Source organism: Populus alba, chromosome 18 (assembly GCF_005239225.2).
Source record: "Populus alba chromosome 18, ASM523922v2, whole genome shotgun sequence".
Classification (NCBI taxonomy): domain Eukaryota; kingdom Viridiplantae; phylum Streptophyta; class Magnoliopsida; order Malpighiales; family Salicaceae; genus Populus; species Populus alba.
Genome location: NC_133301.1, coordinates 256,742 through 274,638, shown reverse-complemented (window position 1 = coordinate 274,638; position 17,897 = coordinate 256,742). Strand labels below are relative to the sequence as shown.

Sequence of the window (17,897 nt, the reverse complement as noted above, 5' to 3'; positions counted from 1 at the left end):
CTGCATCGCATGATGTATTTGCTGTCATTTTGTTCCTCAGTGGCAAAGCATCCTCGATCTTCTTCAGGATCTCCATGTTTCATGTCTTGTGATTGCCAAAGGGTTAGCGTCTTTTCCTAATTAACAGTCCGCCGCTTCCATGGATTCGGCCACATGCACGTTCAAAGAGAAAGTATACCTAAATCTCTAGTTACTATCTTCATCATCATATGCCCTCTACAGTATATGAGCTAAGACCTAGCATTATCGTGCAATATTCCCTACTAGCCTAGCTAGGTGAACGATAATTTGGACCCATCCGAAGCAAGATACATGAACCCTAGCGAATGATCTCCGGGAACAAATGTTTAGTTAAGAAAGGTTTAGAAACGCGGTTAAAACTATATTTTTAAAAAATTTATTTTGTTTAATTAAAATTTAATATGATTTATTTGTTTTGGATCGTTTTGATGTGTTGATGTTAAAAATAATTTTTAAAAAATAAAAAAATATATCATTTATATATATTTCGGCACAAAAAATTATTTCAAAAATAACCGCTATCACGCTACCAAATACATTATAAATATGGTATCTTAATTACCTGAATGAATAACTAGGACTTTGTTGTGCTCAAGGGAATGGCTAAGTAGCTACAATTAATTTTGAGATTTCTTTCATGCTTAAATTTAGAATTATTTTTTTTTTAGATTAATGGTGATGTTTCAAGAGTTTGCACGCATCTTGACTAATTCTACGGTTTCTGAAGTTAATAATTATTTAAGTCTATAATAGCCTAGTAGCCTTGTAGTTTGTGAAACTCAAACCAATAATTTTTAGAAATTAAATTTAACCTGACCAGTTAAATTATCACTAAAAAAAATTAATTAAGGATGTAGTGGGATTTAGGAGGAGGGACATAGTACGTATCTTCATGTTGCGCAGGACCAATCAAGCCCTTGTTGAATAAAAAGATAAAATAGAAATTTAATTAGAAAGACAACATTTTCACATGCTATTGATAATTACATTAGACGTGGAAATTTGAGTTCTGAGGTTGGTAAGTGTGCAAAGACCACTGATCATAAACAAAATTCCTTTATGTATTTTCTTAAATTAAATATAAATTAATAAAATTGATTTAATTAAAAAATAAATTTATTTTTAAAAACCAAAATTTAACAAATACCAAAAAAAAACATAAAGCATCTCCTGTTATTAAAAAAAAAGGATAAATTTTATAGAAAGAAAATAACAAAAAGATATTAGATGATGAAATATATATATAAAAAATTAAAATAAATCTGAGTAAACCTTGTAAATATAAATTAAATTCTCAAATCTACAATCTATTAATCCGTTAAACTTTAATAAAAAGCATGAAGAATCATGTAAATACCTTACAAGAACATAACAGTCCAGACAAAAAGGAAGATTGATTAACTTCCGGTACATTAAATACAATAATTTAGTCTCGTTGCTCTGTTGTGTATGCACTTTCCTCGGCTAGTCAACACAATCGTTTTTATTTATACACCGTTATTTCATTCTTTTTGGAAAAAAAAATGTTATTAAATTACTGAAATTTTAATCAAATTAATTGCATAGTTAAAAAAATTTATTTGTGGATCACTCTAGGACAAGATATAAGTTTTGAGTTGGAAGCGTCAACATGGATCAATCTATTGGTTAATTAATTTTTTAAAAGAAAAACAATATCAAAACAATATTGTTTTTTCAATCTATATTTTAAGAAGGTTTTACCTCATATTAACTAGGCTACGATTCAACCTGAATTATAATTTACGCCATTGTTCATGCATGAATTCACATCTACTGTTCACGCAGTGAACTGCTGAGATGAAGAAGAAGAATAAGAAGAAGAAGGAGGGAGGAAGGTTGATCTGCTGTGGTTCTGAAAGCAGTGGAGGACAGCATGGTGCAAACAGTGGTGGTTGTGACAGGAAGAAAGAAAAAGAAAATCTGCAGGGGAAGAGCACCGGCGGTTGCTGTGGCTGGACGGTGGTTGTGTTGGCTTCCTGTAGTGGAGATGGTGGCTAAAAAGCTGACGATGATGAAAGTGGTGGCCTTGACGGCGAAGAGAGAGAGTGTGAAGAGATAGACGACAGAAAAGGAAGAATTATGGGGAGGAATGCTGTTTTTTTAGTTGTCTTTGGACCTAAATTTCCCCACCCCTGGAGCATGAAGATCAAATCTATTTATAGACAGTAGAAGAGGAACACTTTGTCTTTTTTGGTGCAAAATCTCAGCTCTTGATTTCACCCGAAAACATCCCAACCATTGGGTTAAAGTAGCAATGATGAACCATCAGTTTTGCAGGAAAAATGGTTGGTTGGGTTGGCCACTTTGGGGCGGTGTCATCGCCTCTGCAGTCTCGATCATCCCAAACGACTTACACTAGCATGTAGTCAAGTATCATAGGATCGTTTGCGTGTACGTTTCATCCAATTTTGTGAAGAAACGAGGCGTCAAATGCCTTGGGAAGGTGGCCACCCAACCAACCTCGCTGGAGAAGAAGATAAATAGTATCTTACGATTTAATCCTTTAATTTGTGATTTATTTCTATTTACACCCCTAATTGGCTTCAAACTTTTAACTTTGTTCAATTTTACCCATAAAGAACTTCAATTTAAACCCCAGATTTTGGCTCATTTTCCCTTTGGTCCTTGGTTTTGGATTTATGCAATTTGACCCTTAATTGATCAATAAACTTTCAATTTCTTCAATTTGCCCCCTGATTTTGTCAATTTCAGTTCCTTTATTTACGCGTCTTTTTCAATTTGATCCTTGGTTTTGGATTTCTTCAATCAAGTCCCTAATTGGCCATCAAACTTCAATATATGTGCAATTAAGCCCCTGATTTGACCAAATCAACTCTAAAAAATTCTACTTTGATCCCAAAACTTTAACTTCTTCCAATTAAAGCCTAAATTGACTTAAAAATCAATTTTTCTTGTAATCAAACCATATATAAATTCAATTAAACCTCCAATAAAATTTAATTGAATCCATAAACATCTAATTTTAAACTTTTTTCCTCAGATTGAATTTTTCTTTGTCAACATGGCTCTTCATCTGTAAAATATACTATCAAATTTTAATCTTTGAATTTTTTAGCCTCCTCAACAAACTTCTAGCCACTTTCTGGGCGATCTGACATCTTTTTCTAACTGTTATTATTTTTTAGATTTTTTTGTTTTTACTTTGAATATATAATTTTTTTTTGGAAAGGAAAAAGTGAATTTGGGGAATACAAAAAAAATGGATTATGATATCAATATTTAAAAAATATCATTTAATCTGTGTTATATTTTGAATTCTTGATTAAAAATCAATATTTCACCGTCTTAATATTTAAAAAACAATATGTTATCTTGAAATTATTTAGTCAAGCCATGTTTTTTTGTTAATTTTCTTTGTTTCTTTAGACTTAACAAGTAGACAATCATATAAGGTTAACTCCTCCCTCGTAATTTCATTTTAAACTCCGGCTAGACATAAAATCGAGCAAGAGGATTTCAAAGGTAACAAGCAGATTCTAGTTTGATTATACTTGTGAGGAGTGCTTTTTGACAATGTATTTGTACTGTGTTTTTAAATATTATTACATTAAAATTATTGTTTTTTAATTAAAAATTGATTTAGAGATAAATTTTAAGGTTTTTTTTTTAAAGCAGGCCATGTTCTCCAATTCAATTGTGTTTTTGAAAATTTTTAGATTTTTTCAAAATAATTTTTTGTATTTTTAAATTATTTAATATGTTTATATTAAAAATATATTTTAAAATAAATATTATTTTTAAAAATAAATTTAAAAAAAATAAAAAAATATTTTAAAAAATAATCTCTTCAGTGCACTTCTAAAAATCATCCTAAAAATTCTAATAACCTTTATATATATATATATATATATATATATATTAAAAAAAATTAGCGCTACCCCTGACATATCACATTCCACCTATCTAGTAACGTAGGAGACCTGAGCTCCTAGACTAGACCGATGACAAATCAGTAAGTTGGCCCAATCAAAAATTGATGGACGCTCGCTTTTCGGTGCCCCAGCACGGGTCGGGTTGGAATACGCAGAGGTATTTGAAACTTGTCGATGGATTATCCTTAAAAAAAAAAATAAGTTTGTGTTTTTACTTTTACTAACTAATTTATTAACGCTAAGCTCTCGTTAGAGAATTCTAAATTAATTTCAAATCCCAAGAAAGAAGGTTTAATATAAGTATATTTTTTAATATTATGAAATTTGTTAAATAAAAAACTAAAAGATAATATTTGTGTTCAACATAATGAATAGAAAACATATAAATGCTAATTAAAGATTAAAATGAAAAGTTAATTTTTCTAACGAATGGTATATGTAAATATTCTATCTTGAAGATTTATTATTTTATACATTTTTTATTTAACTTGAAGATTTATTATGGTTGATATAATTGATAGATACATATGTATGTTTCTTGTTATAATTAGCACCACTTATTTCATAAAAAGCTTAAATGATAGTAGCAATAAAAAAGTATTTAATTGATAGCTGCATCTCAATAAAAAAATACCATTTAAAAAGAAGTCATAAAAAAATTCTATAATAGAAAACCACATATCACCAACAGTAAATTGCTTCGATTTTTATAATATCGTATTTATAATAAAAATGAGGAAAAAGAAAAAAAGAAAAAAGTATGGTAATAATATGTAGTGTTAAATATATTTTATTCTATACTATCTACATTCCGGATTTTCCAGGCAACAAGTAAATCAATTATCCTTAGCCATCATTGCATAATATTTGTTTTTGCAGTTGATAAATCATGCTTAAATACTAGACAATTAAAATCAATTATTTTTTTATTAATTTGGATGTCTGGGACTAGTTTGTATGTATTTCGATTAATCCCACAAATCCTAAAGTTAATGTCTATATAAATTTTTCAGTGGTCTTGAAGTTTGTGAAACTCTAACTAGTAATTTCTAAAAAATATTAAAATTTGATTCAATTAAGTTATACTTTTTACTTTTTAAAATTAATTATTGATGCATGCTGCTGCTAAATCTAATTAGCTCATCACAATGTAACTCTTCTCAAATCATAAGAGTGAATTTAACGTTATTGAATTTACATCAGATTTTGCATCCACTCACAGCATAATAGTAACTAGCATATCTTGCTAACTAAGTTATTTTAATTTTAATCATTTGATTTAATTGTCTCCAATAACTCATGAATAAATGAAAATTTCTTGTCAAAATCGAAACTCAAATTTAATACAATGATCCGGCATGATAAGTGAAGAAAGTAGAGGTCATGTTATATTCATGATTTATTTTCACATGTTATATTGATGCTCAAGCTCAAATCGTCATCATTATCATATTAATATCTAATTATCATTTAAATGATTATTTCTTTATATTTTTTTTATATAAAAAACTCTGATTACCTTTAAAAGTGAAGAGATCGAGTAGTTTTATTGTTCTTTCAGTTTTTTACATAAATTAATCAATAACATAACTTGAGAACAAAGCCTCTTTAAAATGTTAAGGAAAAAAGGAAATTGAGGATTTAGTGTATGTGACAAACGAAGTGAGGATTTTTAAATTCACTACATATTTTTTCAAAAATCTATATCTAAAATTAGACATATTTGATTAAATCCAACTCGATTATATAAAAAATAGAAAGAAATAAGATAAGCCAGCTTAATTTCAGCGATTATAAAATTCTGCAATGAGAATTAAAAATCACCATGATTCTTGAAGGTGGATTCTCTTTCTCAAACAAACAAATCAAGGAGATTTTGAGTTTGATAACCATATTTATTAAAAAAAAAACAAAATCTTCATTGATGTATTCAAATACCATAGAAAGGTTGAGATCTTGTTTCGGCTTGAATGATTGAGAAGACCATTAAATTCTTACTTGTTAACATGTAATTTTTTTAATGGTGAATTCCCAATAAAAATCAGGAATCTAAGCACAGCTGACCCGTAACTTTTTCAATTGTATTATGGCAAAAGAATATGTGTTTGATATTGAAATACGTGATATTTTTAAAAATATTTTTTTTAAAAAATATATTATAAATTATTTTTTTAAGTTTTAACATTAACATATAAAATTATTAAAAAATATTTAAAAATAAAGACAAGAATACACTCTCATCCAGTGAAAGTTCAAAACACGATTAAAGACGCAAGCAATTTGCAATTCTTAACTTGCTGGACCAGCAAGGAATTTCCAACTTCAAATTTAAATCAAGGGGGTCCAAATTGGCAGCATGGGCCAACAACGCATGCGACCCTCCTCCTGCATTTATATATTGATAAAGCTGAATGACTTGAAAAATCATACTACAACCACTTAATTAATTAATCGATTAATAAAGTTCAACGACTTGAAAAATCGTAGATCAACTACTTTTCAATTTTCACGTTGAAAGTCAACCTTTTTAAGCCAACCATCTCTTCCTCGACCTTGCAGCGGCTGTGATTTATTTTCTTTACTTGTAGCAATATTCATTATTTTAAAAAAATTATATTAAAATAATATTTTTTATTCTTTAAAATTTATTTTCATCACAAAACAAACAGTAACTTAAACAATTAAGAACTTGTTTTTCATCCATGCTTTCTCACAAGAGTTCACAATCTATAAAGACAATCTTGATCAGGTTTATAAGCTTCTCTCTCTTTTTTTTAAAAAAATAAATTCTTAATCAGGTCTCCAATGTATGCATGAAGGGGTTTTCATTTAGATCTTTTTCGTAGTTTAAATTAACAAGACTATATTAGCAATCACTCGAAATTCACTTAATTTTCTTCTTGATAAAAAGCATGAATTGAATAACTTCTTGAAAAGCTATGAACCAGCCCTAATATAGTTTGTTATATGAGTTTCTAGTGACGTAAAAAGATGATATTTTTTAAAATTATCATAAAAATTATAGCAGAATAATATCATTTAAGAAAATTTGGGTGAAATAACATGTTTTTATCTTGTATTTTCATTATACTTATAATAATTGTGGTGTTTTAGAATAGCAACACCTAGTAAATATTGTGCTTATGAAGAGCAATAAAATGAAACTTTAATAAAAAAAATTGTCAGATTTTTAAATATTAAAAATCACATCCAGACACTTTAATTTTAGCAATTTTAAGATTTTTCTTATTATTTTTGAAAAACTAATTAAGCAAGATAATTGGAGTTTTATTTTATTGTGTTTAAGAATAGCAAACACTTCTGAATAAAAATATGATATTTTATTAAAAATTTTTGCTTTTGTTTTAATTAATCAATTATTTTAATTTTATGTACTAATTTCCTAATTTATGAGATTTTAAAGAATAAAGAAAAGGCACTTGAGTTTTGTTTGGCTGCTTGATGCTGTTTGGAAAAACTGATTAATGGCTTTTGATTGAGAATCTATTGATTCATGCATGACGTAATCAAGACATAAAATAAGTTAGGGATCTAATTGAAATTTCTTAAATAGATTAAGGCCTTTTTTATTTCTCAAGGTTTGCCCTTTATTTTTTCTTTTCTACACTTTACTTATATAGGAAATTATTGCCTTATGTTTGTTTATTCTTGGAGAAGTTTGTTAATGAAAAATATTATCTAGTTGAAGGAAAATTTGATTTAATTTTTAGTTAATTTTAAGAGAAAAATATTTTTAAAAGTTGTGAAAAATTTAAAAATATCTTATTATTTATTGATTATATCAAATTTAGTCCTTAATTTTTTTATTGTTATATATTTTGTTTTTTTTTTTTTTTTCTTTTAATTTAATCTCAATTTGCTTTTTTATATCAATTTTGATCTTTATTTTTTATTTTTTTAAATAATTTTTTTTATTTATCCAATTTAATTCATATTTTATTTAAAATAATTTATAAAATTTGATCTTTATTCTTTTAATAAACTTAAAAAGAAAATATAATATTAATAAATTATTTTTCAACTTATTTTTTATAATATAGTCAAATACTAAAAAATATTTTTCAACTTATTTTTTATAATATTACTAAATATAAAATAATAATTTTTTTTTTAAAATCTAGTGCCTACAAAAATTATTAAAAAAAAAAACTTTTTCAGCAAACAAAATATCTAAATCATTTTAAAAAAATTAACGTCAACAAATACGTAGTCAGAAGTTGGAATCAAAATTTCAGCAACACGGGTTTGTCTCATCCAGATTCCTTTAATTTGAAAACGACATCTACTGACGGTCGTTTCGAAGAATTTTCGCGCATTCCTCCCTTACTTACCTCTCTTTCTCTCCCCGACTGTCTTGCTCTCTGTTCAAACTTCTCTTCCTGTAACTTCAGGTAGGTTCTCTCTCTTCTTTAAATTCTCAAATTTTGAACCTAGATTTTGTGTTTTTAATCGCTATTATCTTACTGATACTTAAAGACTACTGTTGTAATCAGGTATCTTTTGATTTTTTTGTTCAATTTGATTGTAATTTGCCTTTAATTTTACAATTTCTCGCAATTAGAGTGTAAAATTACAATTTCATATAAAAATTTTGATTTTTTAGTAATAATTCGAACAATTATTAATTAGTTTGTGAAGAAATAAGGCTATGCCCATGTGGTATTAGTAGGCTGGAAGATTTTTATATTTTATTGTAATCATGCATTCTCAAAAAATAAAAAAATAAAAAATAAAAAAGAATATTAGGATTTGATTCTGTGATGTTTTTTCAGGTACTCTGCAGGGAGTTGGTTGGACTAAGTAGTAAAAGAGGCGGGGAGTGAAATTTTAGCTGCTGTTAGCTACATTTTTTTATATTTATATATATTTTGTGTGTTAGAGATGGGGTGGGGAAACATTTACAGGAGACGTGCGAAAGTATTTACACTGGCCATGATAATTTACATCGATTATAAGGTACGGATCAACCGTATTGAAAATCTGATTATGAGTTATTTATTTTGAGTGATGCTTATTGCTTATGCTGATTGTGGTGGTTGTCTTTTTTTATACTGAAGGCTTTACAGAAAAGAGAGAAATTCATGAAGAAACTGAAAAGTGATGCATTGTGGAAGAAGGCCCATGAGCGGAATGCTAAGCGTGTTTTTAATTTGATGGTAGAGTTGGAAGGTTTGTGGGTGAAACTTGGACAGTATATGTCCTCACGTGCTGATGTGCTTCCTTCTGCTTTCATTTCAAATCTCAAGCAGTTGCAGGACTCTCTCCCTCCTCGTCCGTTTGAAGAGGTTTTCTTTTAGTCTTTTTCTAATAGATTTGGAAGTCTTCATGTGATTCAATGTGACTTTGTTGACCTGATGTTTCTGATTAGTTTTTATCTCATAATGTTAGTTGTTTATTTTCAAGCCATGTTTCTCATTGTTGGTCATGTTAAAATTTTTGTTTGCACAGGTTTGTCACACTATAGAGAAAGAACTAGGGAAATCCACGAAGGAGCTTTTCTTGGATTTTGACGAAAATCCTCTGGCGACAGCATCGGTAAGATCCTTAGACTAGATTTTTGTGCTAGGAAGTTAGTGCAGATGCTCATTTAGGATTGAAATTTTGATTTTCTTGTTCTCACAAGGTTTTTTCATTTTGGAATAATCTTTTTGTTCTCATGTTATATTCTATGCAGATTGCACAAGTCCATCGTGCGACATTAATTGATGGGCAGAAGGTGGTTGTTAAAGTTCAACATGAAGACATCAAGAAAATCATATTGGAGGTTTGGAAACTCTTAGGAGTTTGGCTTTTGAGATGCTGTATCGGAAAGCAAATGTTTCAGTCCTTGTGGTTATTTTGCATGCCTTTTTTTTTTTGCAGGATTTAAAGGATGCAAAATCCATTGTTGACTGGATAGCATGGGCAGAACCACAGTATAACTTCAGCCCTATGATCGATGAATGGTGCAAAGAAGCTCCACAAGAACTCGACTTCAACCACGAAGCAGGTAAACTTCAAGTCTTTAGCAATATTTCTGTTGATGAAATTCTGTCGATGACATCACAAAATTGCTATTTTCTTTTCTCTTACAACCAATAGATAATAAATGTGAGTTCTGGCTGGGTCTGGATGAGGGTATTGGGATTTGGGATTCATATCAGGAGCGTGAAATAACGATAATGGAATCCAATCATTGGGACAGTTAAATCTGATCATGTTTAGAATCCATACCAAGTGCAGCATCTTAATTTTTTTATTGAATCAATGAAGTGAATGGGATGATAGCTGTGTGGTGTCAGCAGTGATGGTGGTGGAGGCAAGGTTGGCAGTTGTGGTTATCGTATTTGGATTTTAGTGGTTGTATATACTCTTTGAATGTGGAGGTAACAGCTTGGCTTGATGGTTATGGTGCTATGAGGATGGTGGCAGCAGCAATGATGGTGGCAATGTGAGGGTAACTTTAATGACAGTGGTCAAGGCAGTGTGGTACTCTATTGGTAGCAGTGCAATGGCAGCGGCATGGTTCTAGTGGTGATTTGGTGGCAACTCATGTGAAGACTTTGGCATGGTGCTGTTAGTGCTAATCGAAGCATTAGCATTGGCGCTATGTTGCAGTGGTGAGCTTGGATGTTGTAGAGATGAAAGTGATGGTTGGCAACTGTATTCAGCCATTTTCTAGCATGTTCATGAAAGTGAAACTCCAACTCACCATACTGAATTCAGTGTAGGACATTCCCAATCTATTTATTAACACTGTGCAGAGACAATGCAAGGAATTTTAAATTCTTTAATCTCTTCCTCCATTTATATTCTCTTACTGTTTTTCTTATCAAGTACATCATTGTGTTTCTCTACTGTTCAGTGTACCTTTCTCTCTTACTGATGCTGGTCTATTGTATTTGTAGAGAATACCAGAACCGTGTCTAAAAATCTTGGCTGCACAAGCAAATATGATAGCAACAAGCCCATCAATCAAGTGGATGTTTTGATTCCAGAGGTTATTCAGGTATCATTTTGCTCTCATGTTTTGATATAACAAAGTTGTTTGCTCGAGTGCAGGTGCAATAGGATGAAATCCTAAAACTATATCTTGTCGTAGGAATTTTATTAACATTTCTCACTGTCTGGAACAAATATTAAAGGACTCATTGCAGGCATCTTCATTGACATTTCTGAGCCAACTACCATTCTTGCAAAAAGAATCATGTGGGAGAAAAATGAACATTTTTATGTCATTCTGAAGCCTGGGCAGAGTGGAGTGGAGGAAAATGAATTATTTAGTTATGACACCATCGTGAATGTCTATACCATATACCCAAGTAAAACACATTCCCTTACCTATAATTACTAGATGCTAGTCTCTTCACATGTTTTTAACCTAATACAGATGGTTTCTATATATATTTTCAATGAGTGGATCTTAAGTAGTGAATCCCTTCTTACCTTAACTGCTTGGTGCCTGTTTTGCTATTCTTATGTTGATAATGATCCTTAATCTTTTCACTCTTTCTGACTGTGCATCATGTTCCTCTCATTAACAGTCGACAGAAAAAGTTCTAATTTTGGAATATATGGATGGAATTCGTTTGAATGACTTTGAATCCCTAGAAGCTTGTGGTGCTAACAACCAAAAGATTGTTGAAGAAATCACACGGGCCTTTGCCCATCAAATATATGTTGATGGGTTTTTTAATGGTGACCCTCATCCTGGTACACTTCTCTCTCTCTCTCTCTCAGCTACTGCTCTAGTGTTTGCTTACCAATAGTATAAAAGGAAGAAAGAAAATAGAATCTCTGGCTGTTTCCTCAGACAAGGAAAGAAAAAGAGAATGTGTGTCCGAATTTTCTCTTGTTGATGTTTATGTAACACCTGTGATGCGATATGCTTTCAGGGAGCTATTTCAATGAATGAAATTTGATTAGGGGTCTGAAATCAAAAATCAAAACATATGTTCTTTCTCCCATTTCTTTTAAGCACGTTGCTCTACCCTTTCTTCTATCCTATTCTCCCTAATTGTGCCCTAAATCAGAATGAGTTTACTCTGTTGAATGCTTTAATATTGGTTGTGTTGCAGGTAATTTTCTGGTGAGCAAAGAACCTCCACATCGTCCAATTTTGCTTGACTTTGGGCTGACAAAGAGAATATCAAGCTCTATGAAACAATCACTAGCTAAAATGTTTCTTGCTACTGCTGAGGTTTGTGAAAATCTTCCTGTCAGTGTACTGTCAATAATGCATCATAATCATAAGAGTATCTGTGTAACAGATCTGATGATTAATTGTGTTGAGCAATAAAATAATTTTTTTTCTTGCACGGGAGGGTTTTCTGTGTCCTAGTTTAGCATACTCTTTACCCTGTCTCTCTGTCTCTGCCATTACAACATATGCTTAACCCATTGTTGCTGCTCCATATTTTGCTGAAATTTACTCAAAAGTGCACATTGGTCATCAAAATCAAATTACTGGTCAAGTATAGCTGAGCATGCTCCATTATTTTCATAATCTTTCACCACTGTTATGCAAAAGATATGCCACTTCAACTGAGTACAATATTTTTGGTTTTGTCATCACTCCTATCTGTTTATATTTTTTTCTATTTTTGTTTATTTTTTCATTATAAAGTAAATACTATGCTTTCTCTTACAGGGGGACCATGTTGCTCTTTTGTCTTCCTTTTCTGAAATGGGACTTAAGCTGCGCCTGGACTTTCCTGAGCAGGCTATGGATTTTATCAGTGTCTTCTTCCGCACGTCAACATCTGCAAGTGAAGCTGCTGTAAGTATGCACTGCCTGCCTTTAGAGTTCTATTTTGATTCCAGCGATTCCAATCTTATACTGTGCTCCTGTTAAGGAATATGCCAAATCTTTGGGAGAGCGAAGAGCAAGAAACATGAAGGTGCTACAGGAAAAGATGAATCTCAGCCAAAAGGAAGTTAAACGATTTAATCCGGCAAGTCCTTCTATCACATTGTTCTACTTCTATCAATATTTTTCTTGATTTGTTTGTTGGCAATTTCATCAGTATTTATTAACAATTGTTGGTTCAGATTGATGCATTTCCTGGTGATATGGTAATATTTTCACGGGTTATTGGTCTTCTGAGAGGTCAGTAATAAAATCTTTACACTGGTAGCAGTTAATGAGAAAACTTTTGCATTTCTTTACTTTTCCTTTGATGTGGGTTTAGGACTTTCTACCACATTGGATGCTCGCATAGTATATCATGATGTCATGAGACCATTTGCCGAATCTGTTCTGCAAGAGTAAGTCTATCTTGAGCAATGTGCCAATTTGTATAATGTCTTCGATTATTGTTCATCTCTATTTGAACTTGAAATTCAATTGCCAGGAAGATTGCTAAGGGGCCATCAGAAAATGCACAGTGGATCAATGACACCCCGGTTCATTCTGATGTGGAGGCAAAGCTGAGGCAGATTTTAGTTGAGTTAGGGAATGATGACAAAATACTTGGAATCCAGGTCTGCATGGTTCCATTTTTTTCTGACAAAGTAGCATAAATGAGAATCTTAAGAATAACTTGTTAACAACTGTAAAACTAATCCCTTATTTTATACTGGTTTTTATGCTTTTGACATGGAAAAAATAACTGCCTTGTTTTCCTTTTATTTTGACTACTTTATGAATTTGATGCCTAAAGGTATGTGCCTATAAAGATGGAGAGGTTATTATCGATACTGCTGCTGGTGTACTTGGTAGATATGATCCTCGCCCAGTACAGCCTGATAGCCTTTTTCCTGTTTTCTCTGTAACAAAGGGCATTGCAGCAGGAATGTTACATTGGCTTGTCGATAATGGGTATGTAGCAGTAATTGTATGAAAGCAAAGCCTTTTGTGTGTTATCATTTACTGAACTGCTAGGCAACATATTTATTTTTGCATGTAGTTTTGTTTTTGATTAATTTTCATGTAGTTGTTATCTTTCACTGGGAATAGTGAATGCATGATCCGCTTCCTAAAACCAATATTGATACAAGCACTGGTGTTTATCCTGCATAAACTATGTTAGCATTTTGGTTATATGACTAGATGATTTTTCTTTTCTACATGAGGAACTTTTTGCAATTGTTTTTTCTTTTGAGGTCCTTGCTGGTTCTTAGATAGGATATCATTTTTAGCATGAGTAATTCTGCCCAGTATGTAGTAATTTAAGGCAAACTTAATGCAAAATGCCTTTTGTGGTTGGTTACAAAATGTCGCATGTTGTCTTGCAGAAAACTCAACCTCAATGAAAATATTGCTAATATTTGGCCAGAATTTGGAACAAACGGAAAGAATCTCATCAAGGTGTGAAAGTTTATTTTCCAAGACCTGCTAAACCTTTCAGATTACCACCTGAAGCTCTTTTGTATGTATGCTCACATTTTTTTTGTCCTGTTTAGGTCCACCATGTTCTTAACCATACATCTGGTTTGCAAAATGCTTTGGCCAACCTCAGAGAAGAAAATCCTTTGCTAATGGCTGACTGGGATGAATGTCTGAAACGGATTGCTATGTCAGCACCTGACACTGAACCTGGCCAGGAGCAGTTGTATCACTATCTGTCTTTTGGCTGGCTTTGTGGTGGAATAATCGAGGTACAATCCCTTGCTCAAGTGTTTGAACATGAAAGAACCAGGAAGCTGATGTCTGCATTTGTTTTTGAATTTCTTTATGATTGGAATGTCTGATCCGAATCTGTTTTTGGAGGGAGCTTGACTTGTCCCGCTTTTTAATAATGTGCTTTAATGAAACAGCATGCCTCTGGGAAGAAATTTCAGGAGATCCTTGAAGAAGCAATAGTTCGACCTCTCAACATTGAAGGCGAGCTATATGTTGGAATTCCTCCAGGTATCTGTTAAAGTCCGTGTATTTAATGTTCTTGCTTCGCTAACAGAAATACTACAACAGATTTGCACATGCAATTGCTTTTTTTTCAAGTGGTCATACTACCTGCCTGTCCCTCATTCCATGGATAGAGTTATCATGTTCCTGCAAATTGTAAATTCAAAGTTTCTTTTCATGATTGGCACATTAATGCTTGCCATGTGTCTCCTCCAGGTGTGGAATCTCGACTTGCATCTCTGACATTAGATAAAGATGATTTTAGCAAGCTCTCAAAAATTGCTAGTCGTCCTGAGCTTCCCTCCACCTTCCAGCCAGAGAACATTTCCCAACTAGTAACTGCAGTGCCTGCTTTGTTTAACATGCTGAATGTTCGTCGCGCCATTATACCAGCTGCTAACGGACATTGCTCAGCTCGTGCTCTTGCTCGCTACTATGCAGCTCTTGTTGATGGAGGCCTGGTCCCACCACCTCATTCCTCTTTGTCCAAGCCGCCCCTTGGCACCCACCCACACATTCCAAAATTTCCTTCAGAGATTACCTCCAAAAAGCAGAAAGGTGAGAAGAGTAAGGCAGCGGGTTCTGCTTCAAAGAAAAAAGGAAATGGTTATGAGCTCAAGATGAATCACAGTAATGATTTCAAGGATGGTGGAGAAAGTAACAGTGATGGGTATACCAGGCTTGCTAACGGTAGCGCTGGTGGCAGCAGCAGCGATGCTAGTCCACCCAAAGGCTTTGCAGCCAGTGAGAACTTTCGCCAAAGTAATGCCATCAGGATTTTTAATAACCCCAGAATTCATGATGAGTTCATGGGCGCGGGTGAGTACAGGAATCTTGTACTGCCAAATGGGACATTCGGATTAGGTTTTAGGAGATTTAGTTCAAGTGATGGATCCTTTTATGGATTTGGGCACTCAGGTATGGGTGGATCCACAGGTTTTTGTGATATTAAAAACAGGTTCGCAATTGCAGTGACCTTGAACAAAATGTCACTCGGGACTGCAACTAGAAGAATTATTCAGTTTGTTTGTTCAGAGCTAAATATTCCGCTACCAGACGAGTACTCTGTTCTTAGCGAAACCGCACCCGACGAGGAGTTGAGCATAGCGAGACCTCTGATTAACTGAAGACAAGGACTCTTCTCATTGTCAACATGTACTGTACTATCCATGATAATCTCAGCCCAAAAATACAGAAATTATTTATACTGAATACAATCGTGTCAACAGGAAATTGTAAGACATTTACAGCCATCATTTATAAGGTTATACGAGGAGTTTTATAAACCTCCAAGCTGCTTTGCTCCTTTGCATACTTTGATACATTTGCATTACGTGTTTTTAGTCTTTCATTGATGCCTGTTGCGTTATTTAGGGCTTGAGCATGACTTGAGTTTCAAGTAAAACTAGATAGAAGGTGGCATGCATTTAGTCTATTAGTCAATTTTTTTTTTATATATACAAAAATAACTTGGTTTTAACTTAAAAATAATAATTTAAAATTAAGTTGGTTTAACTTGCTCTTCTTGAAATTCAGACAGGGATTAATAATCTTGATATTGTAGAACAAATTTTATTTTTAATAGCATGAAAGGCAACTTTAGAAAAACCACAGTTTGATTGATTGCATATGAAACAGGAGATTATTCACGTGAATTTTGCTCTTGAGAAATAATAATGACAGCATATTGAAATCACAAGGCAAAGCTCAAAGCTTAACTTTCTGGTAATCCTTGTATGAGTGGGTTCTGGACAACAAGACACGGTTTCTTCCATCTTTTGTGCCGTCAGAATTGGAAACTCATTTCTCATCCAATTGATGAGATTTGCAGGGGATTTCAAAATTTTCCATATTCAAGGATGGCTACCAATGCCATGACCCTCCAGGCTCCAAGGAAGGTATCGTCATTAGAAAGAATATTGTTAGCGAGTACTAGTTAGCAAGTCTTTAGTCTTAATTTTGATGAGTTCTTCGTTGGCTTTCACGTCACTTTCAATTCTTGCTACTGGGCTTTAGAAGTTGAGCGATCACATCAAGTTGGTCCAGACTTAAGAACAAAACCACACTCATAAATTTCTACTCACACTTCTGGTGTAACCTAGGCAGGTTATTGTGAGTTCTGGCTAAGAACCGTACATTAAACACCCAAAAGAATAGCTGCATTTATATTTTGTGACATGCAAAATAACTTTTACATAGTTGAATCTTGGAATGGCATGAACCTCATTGAGAAACCAAACGGCTCGACCTGATCTTTCATATATATTGCTAATCAAATGTTAGAGTTCAGCAGATTTTTACCAGTGACTGCATACATTAATTACTGATAATCTAATTTTTATTTTTTTCATTGTTTTTCTAACAAAAACTTCTGTGATAGTACAGATGATCGACCGAGGTAAGAGGTTGATACACTGAACTACATTTGATAAATGCAGAACTCACCCTGTATAGACAGACCAACAATAATGTAAGAGAACATGCCATCTTTGTCATGCAAGAGATCAATCAGATCAAATAGAAGTAATGATAATAAAATGGGAGTGAATTTGATCAACACCAAGGGTTTTACAAAAAGTTGGCGGAACAAGTTCACATTCAAAGAAAGAAATTCTAGTAAATGATATGTTGTTTCAGAAAGCTTAGAACGAACTGGAGGCTGGATGTTTGCATTTGCATCAGATTCCATCCGTGTTCCCCTTCTCTTAGTTTACGTACTTGGTTGTTGCATTTGCATCAGATTCTTGCTTGAACTACAATGTCCCGAAAGAATGTATAAATTGAATGGTTTAAGCTGGCCATTGTTCATGATACCTTCCATAAGCAATTTTAATGACTCTAAGGGGGAAAAGAATTCCCATCCAAAGTAAAAAAAGAATGATTTATGGAGTCACATGATTAGCTTGCTCTAGTAAATTTTGGAATATTTCTTCTGAGAACTCAAAAGGAAAGAATAAAGGGCATTTCTTGGGGAAGACAAGTATCCCAAAAACCATCGTGAAAGCAAAGCTCTTTTGCTTCAGTACATGAAATTAAGAGATTCCATGGCCTTTTCCAATGTACTATATATACATCAAGTAATAGATCATATGAAGCATCATCAAATCATAAGCTCC

The 17,897-nt window shown here is 32.5% G+C and overlaps 1 protein-coding gene across 1 annotated transcript; it reads left to right on the top strand.

Annotated features, from left to right (window-relative positions):
• Nucleotides 1-8,187: 8,187 nt before the first annotated feature.
• LOC118059473 (uncharacterized) lies at nt 8,188-16,067 on the top strand. Its single transcript, XM_035072350.2, has 19 exons — nt 8,188-8,347; nt 8,729-8,912; nt 9,014-9,241; nt 9,405-9,491; nt 9,631-9,720; nt 9,819-9,945; nt 10,844-10,944; nt 11,480-11,648; nt 12,014-12,135; nt 12,586-12,714; nt 12,791-12,889; nt 12,987-13,044; nt 13,127-13,202; nt 13,289-13,418; nt 13,598-13,755; nt 14,172-14,244; nt 14,340-14,534; nt 14,694-14,787; nt 14,998-16,067. Exons 2-19 carry the CDS (start codon nt 8,838-8,840, stop codon nt 15,906-15,908), a joined length of 2,922 nt encoding a protein of 973 aa, XP_034928241.1. The 5' UTR covers nt 8,188-8,347; nt 8,729-8,837; the 3' UTR covers nt 15,909-16,067.
• Nucleotides 16,068-17,897: the final 1,830 nt, after the last annotated feature.

Excerpts from the sequence above, each read along its gene's own strand:
- LOC118059473 (XM_035072350.2), top strand. The coding sequence starts at position 8,838 with ATGGGGTGGGGAAACATTTACAGGAGACGTGCGAAAGTATTTACACTG. Across the intron at positions 12,715-12,790 it reads CATCTGCAAGTGAAGCTGCT|GAATATGCCAAATCTTTGGG; the intron begins GTAAGTATGCAC and ends GCTCCTGTTAAG. Across the intron at positions 13,419-13,597 it reads ACAAAATACTTGGAATCCAG|GTATGTGCCTATAAAGATGG; the intron begins GTCTGCATGGTT and ends TGATGCCTAAAG.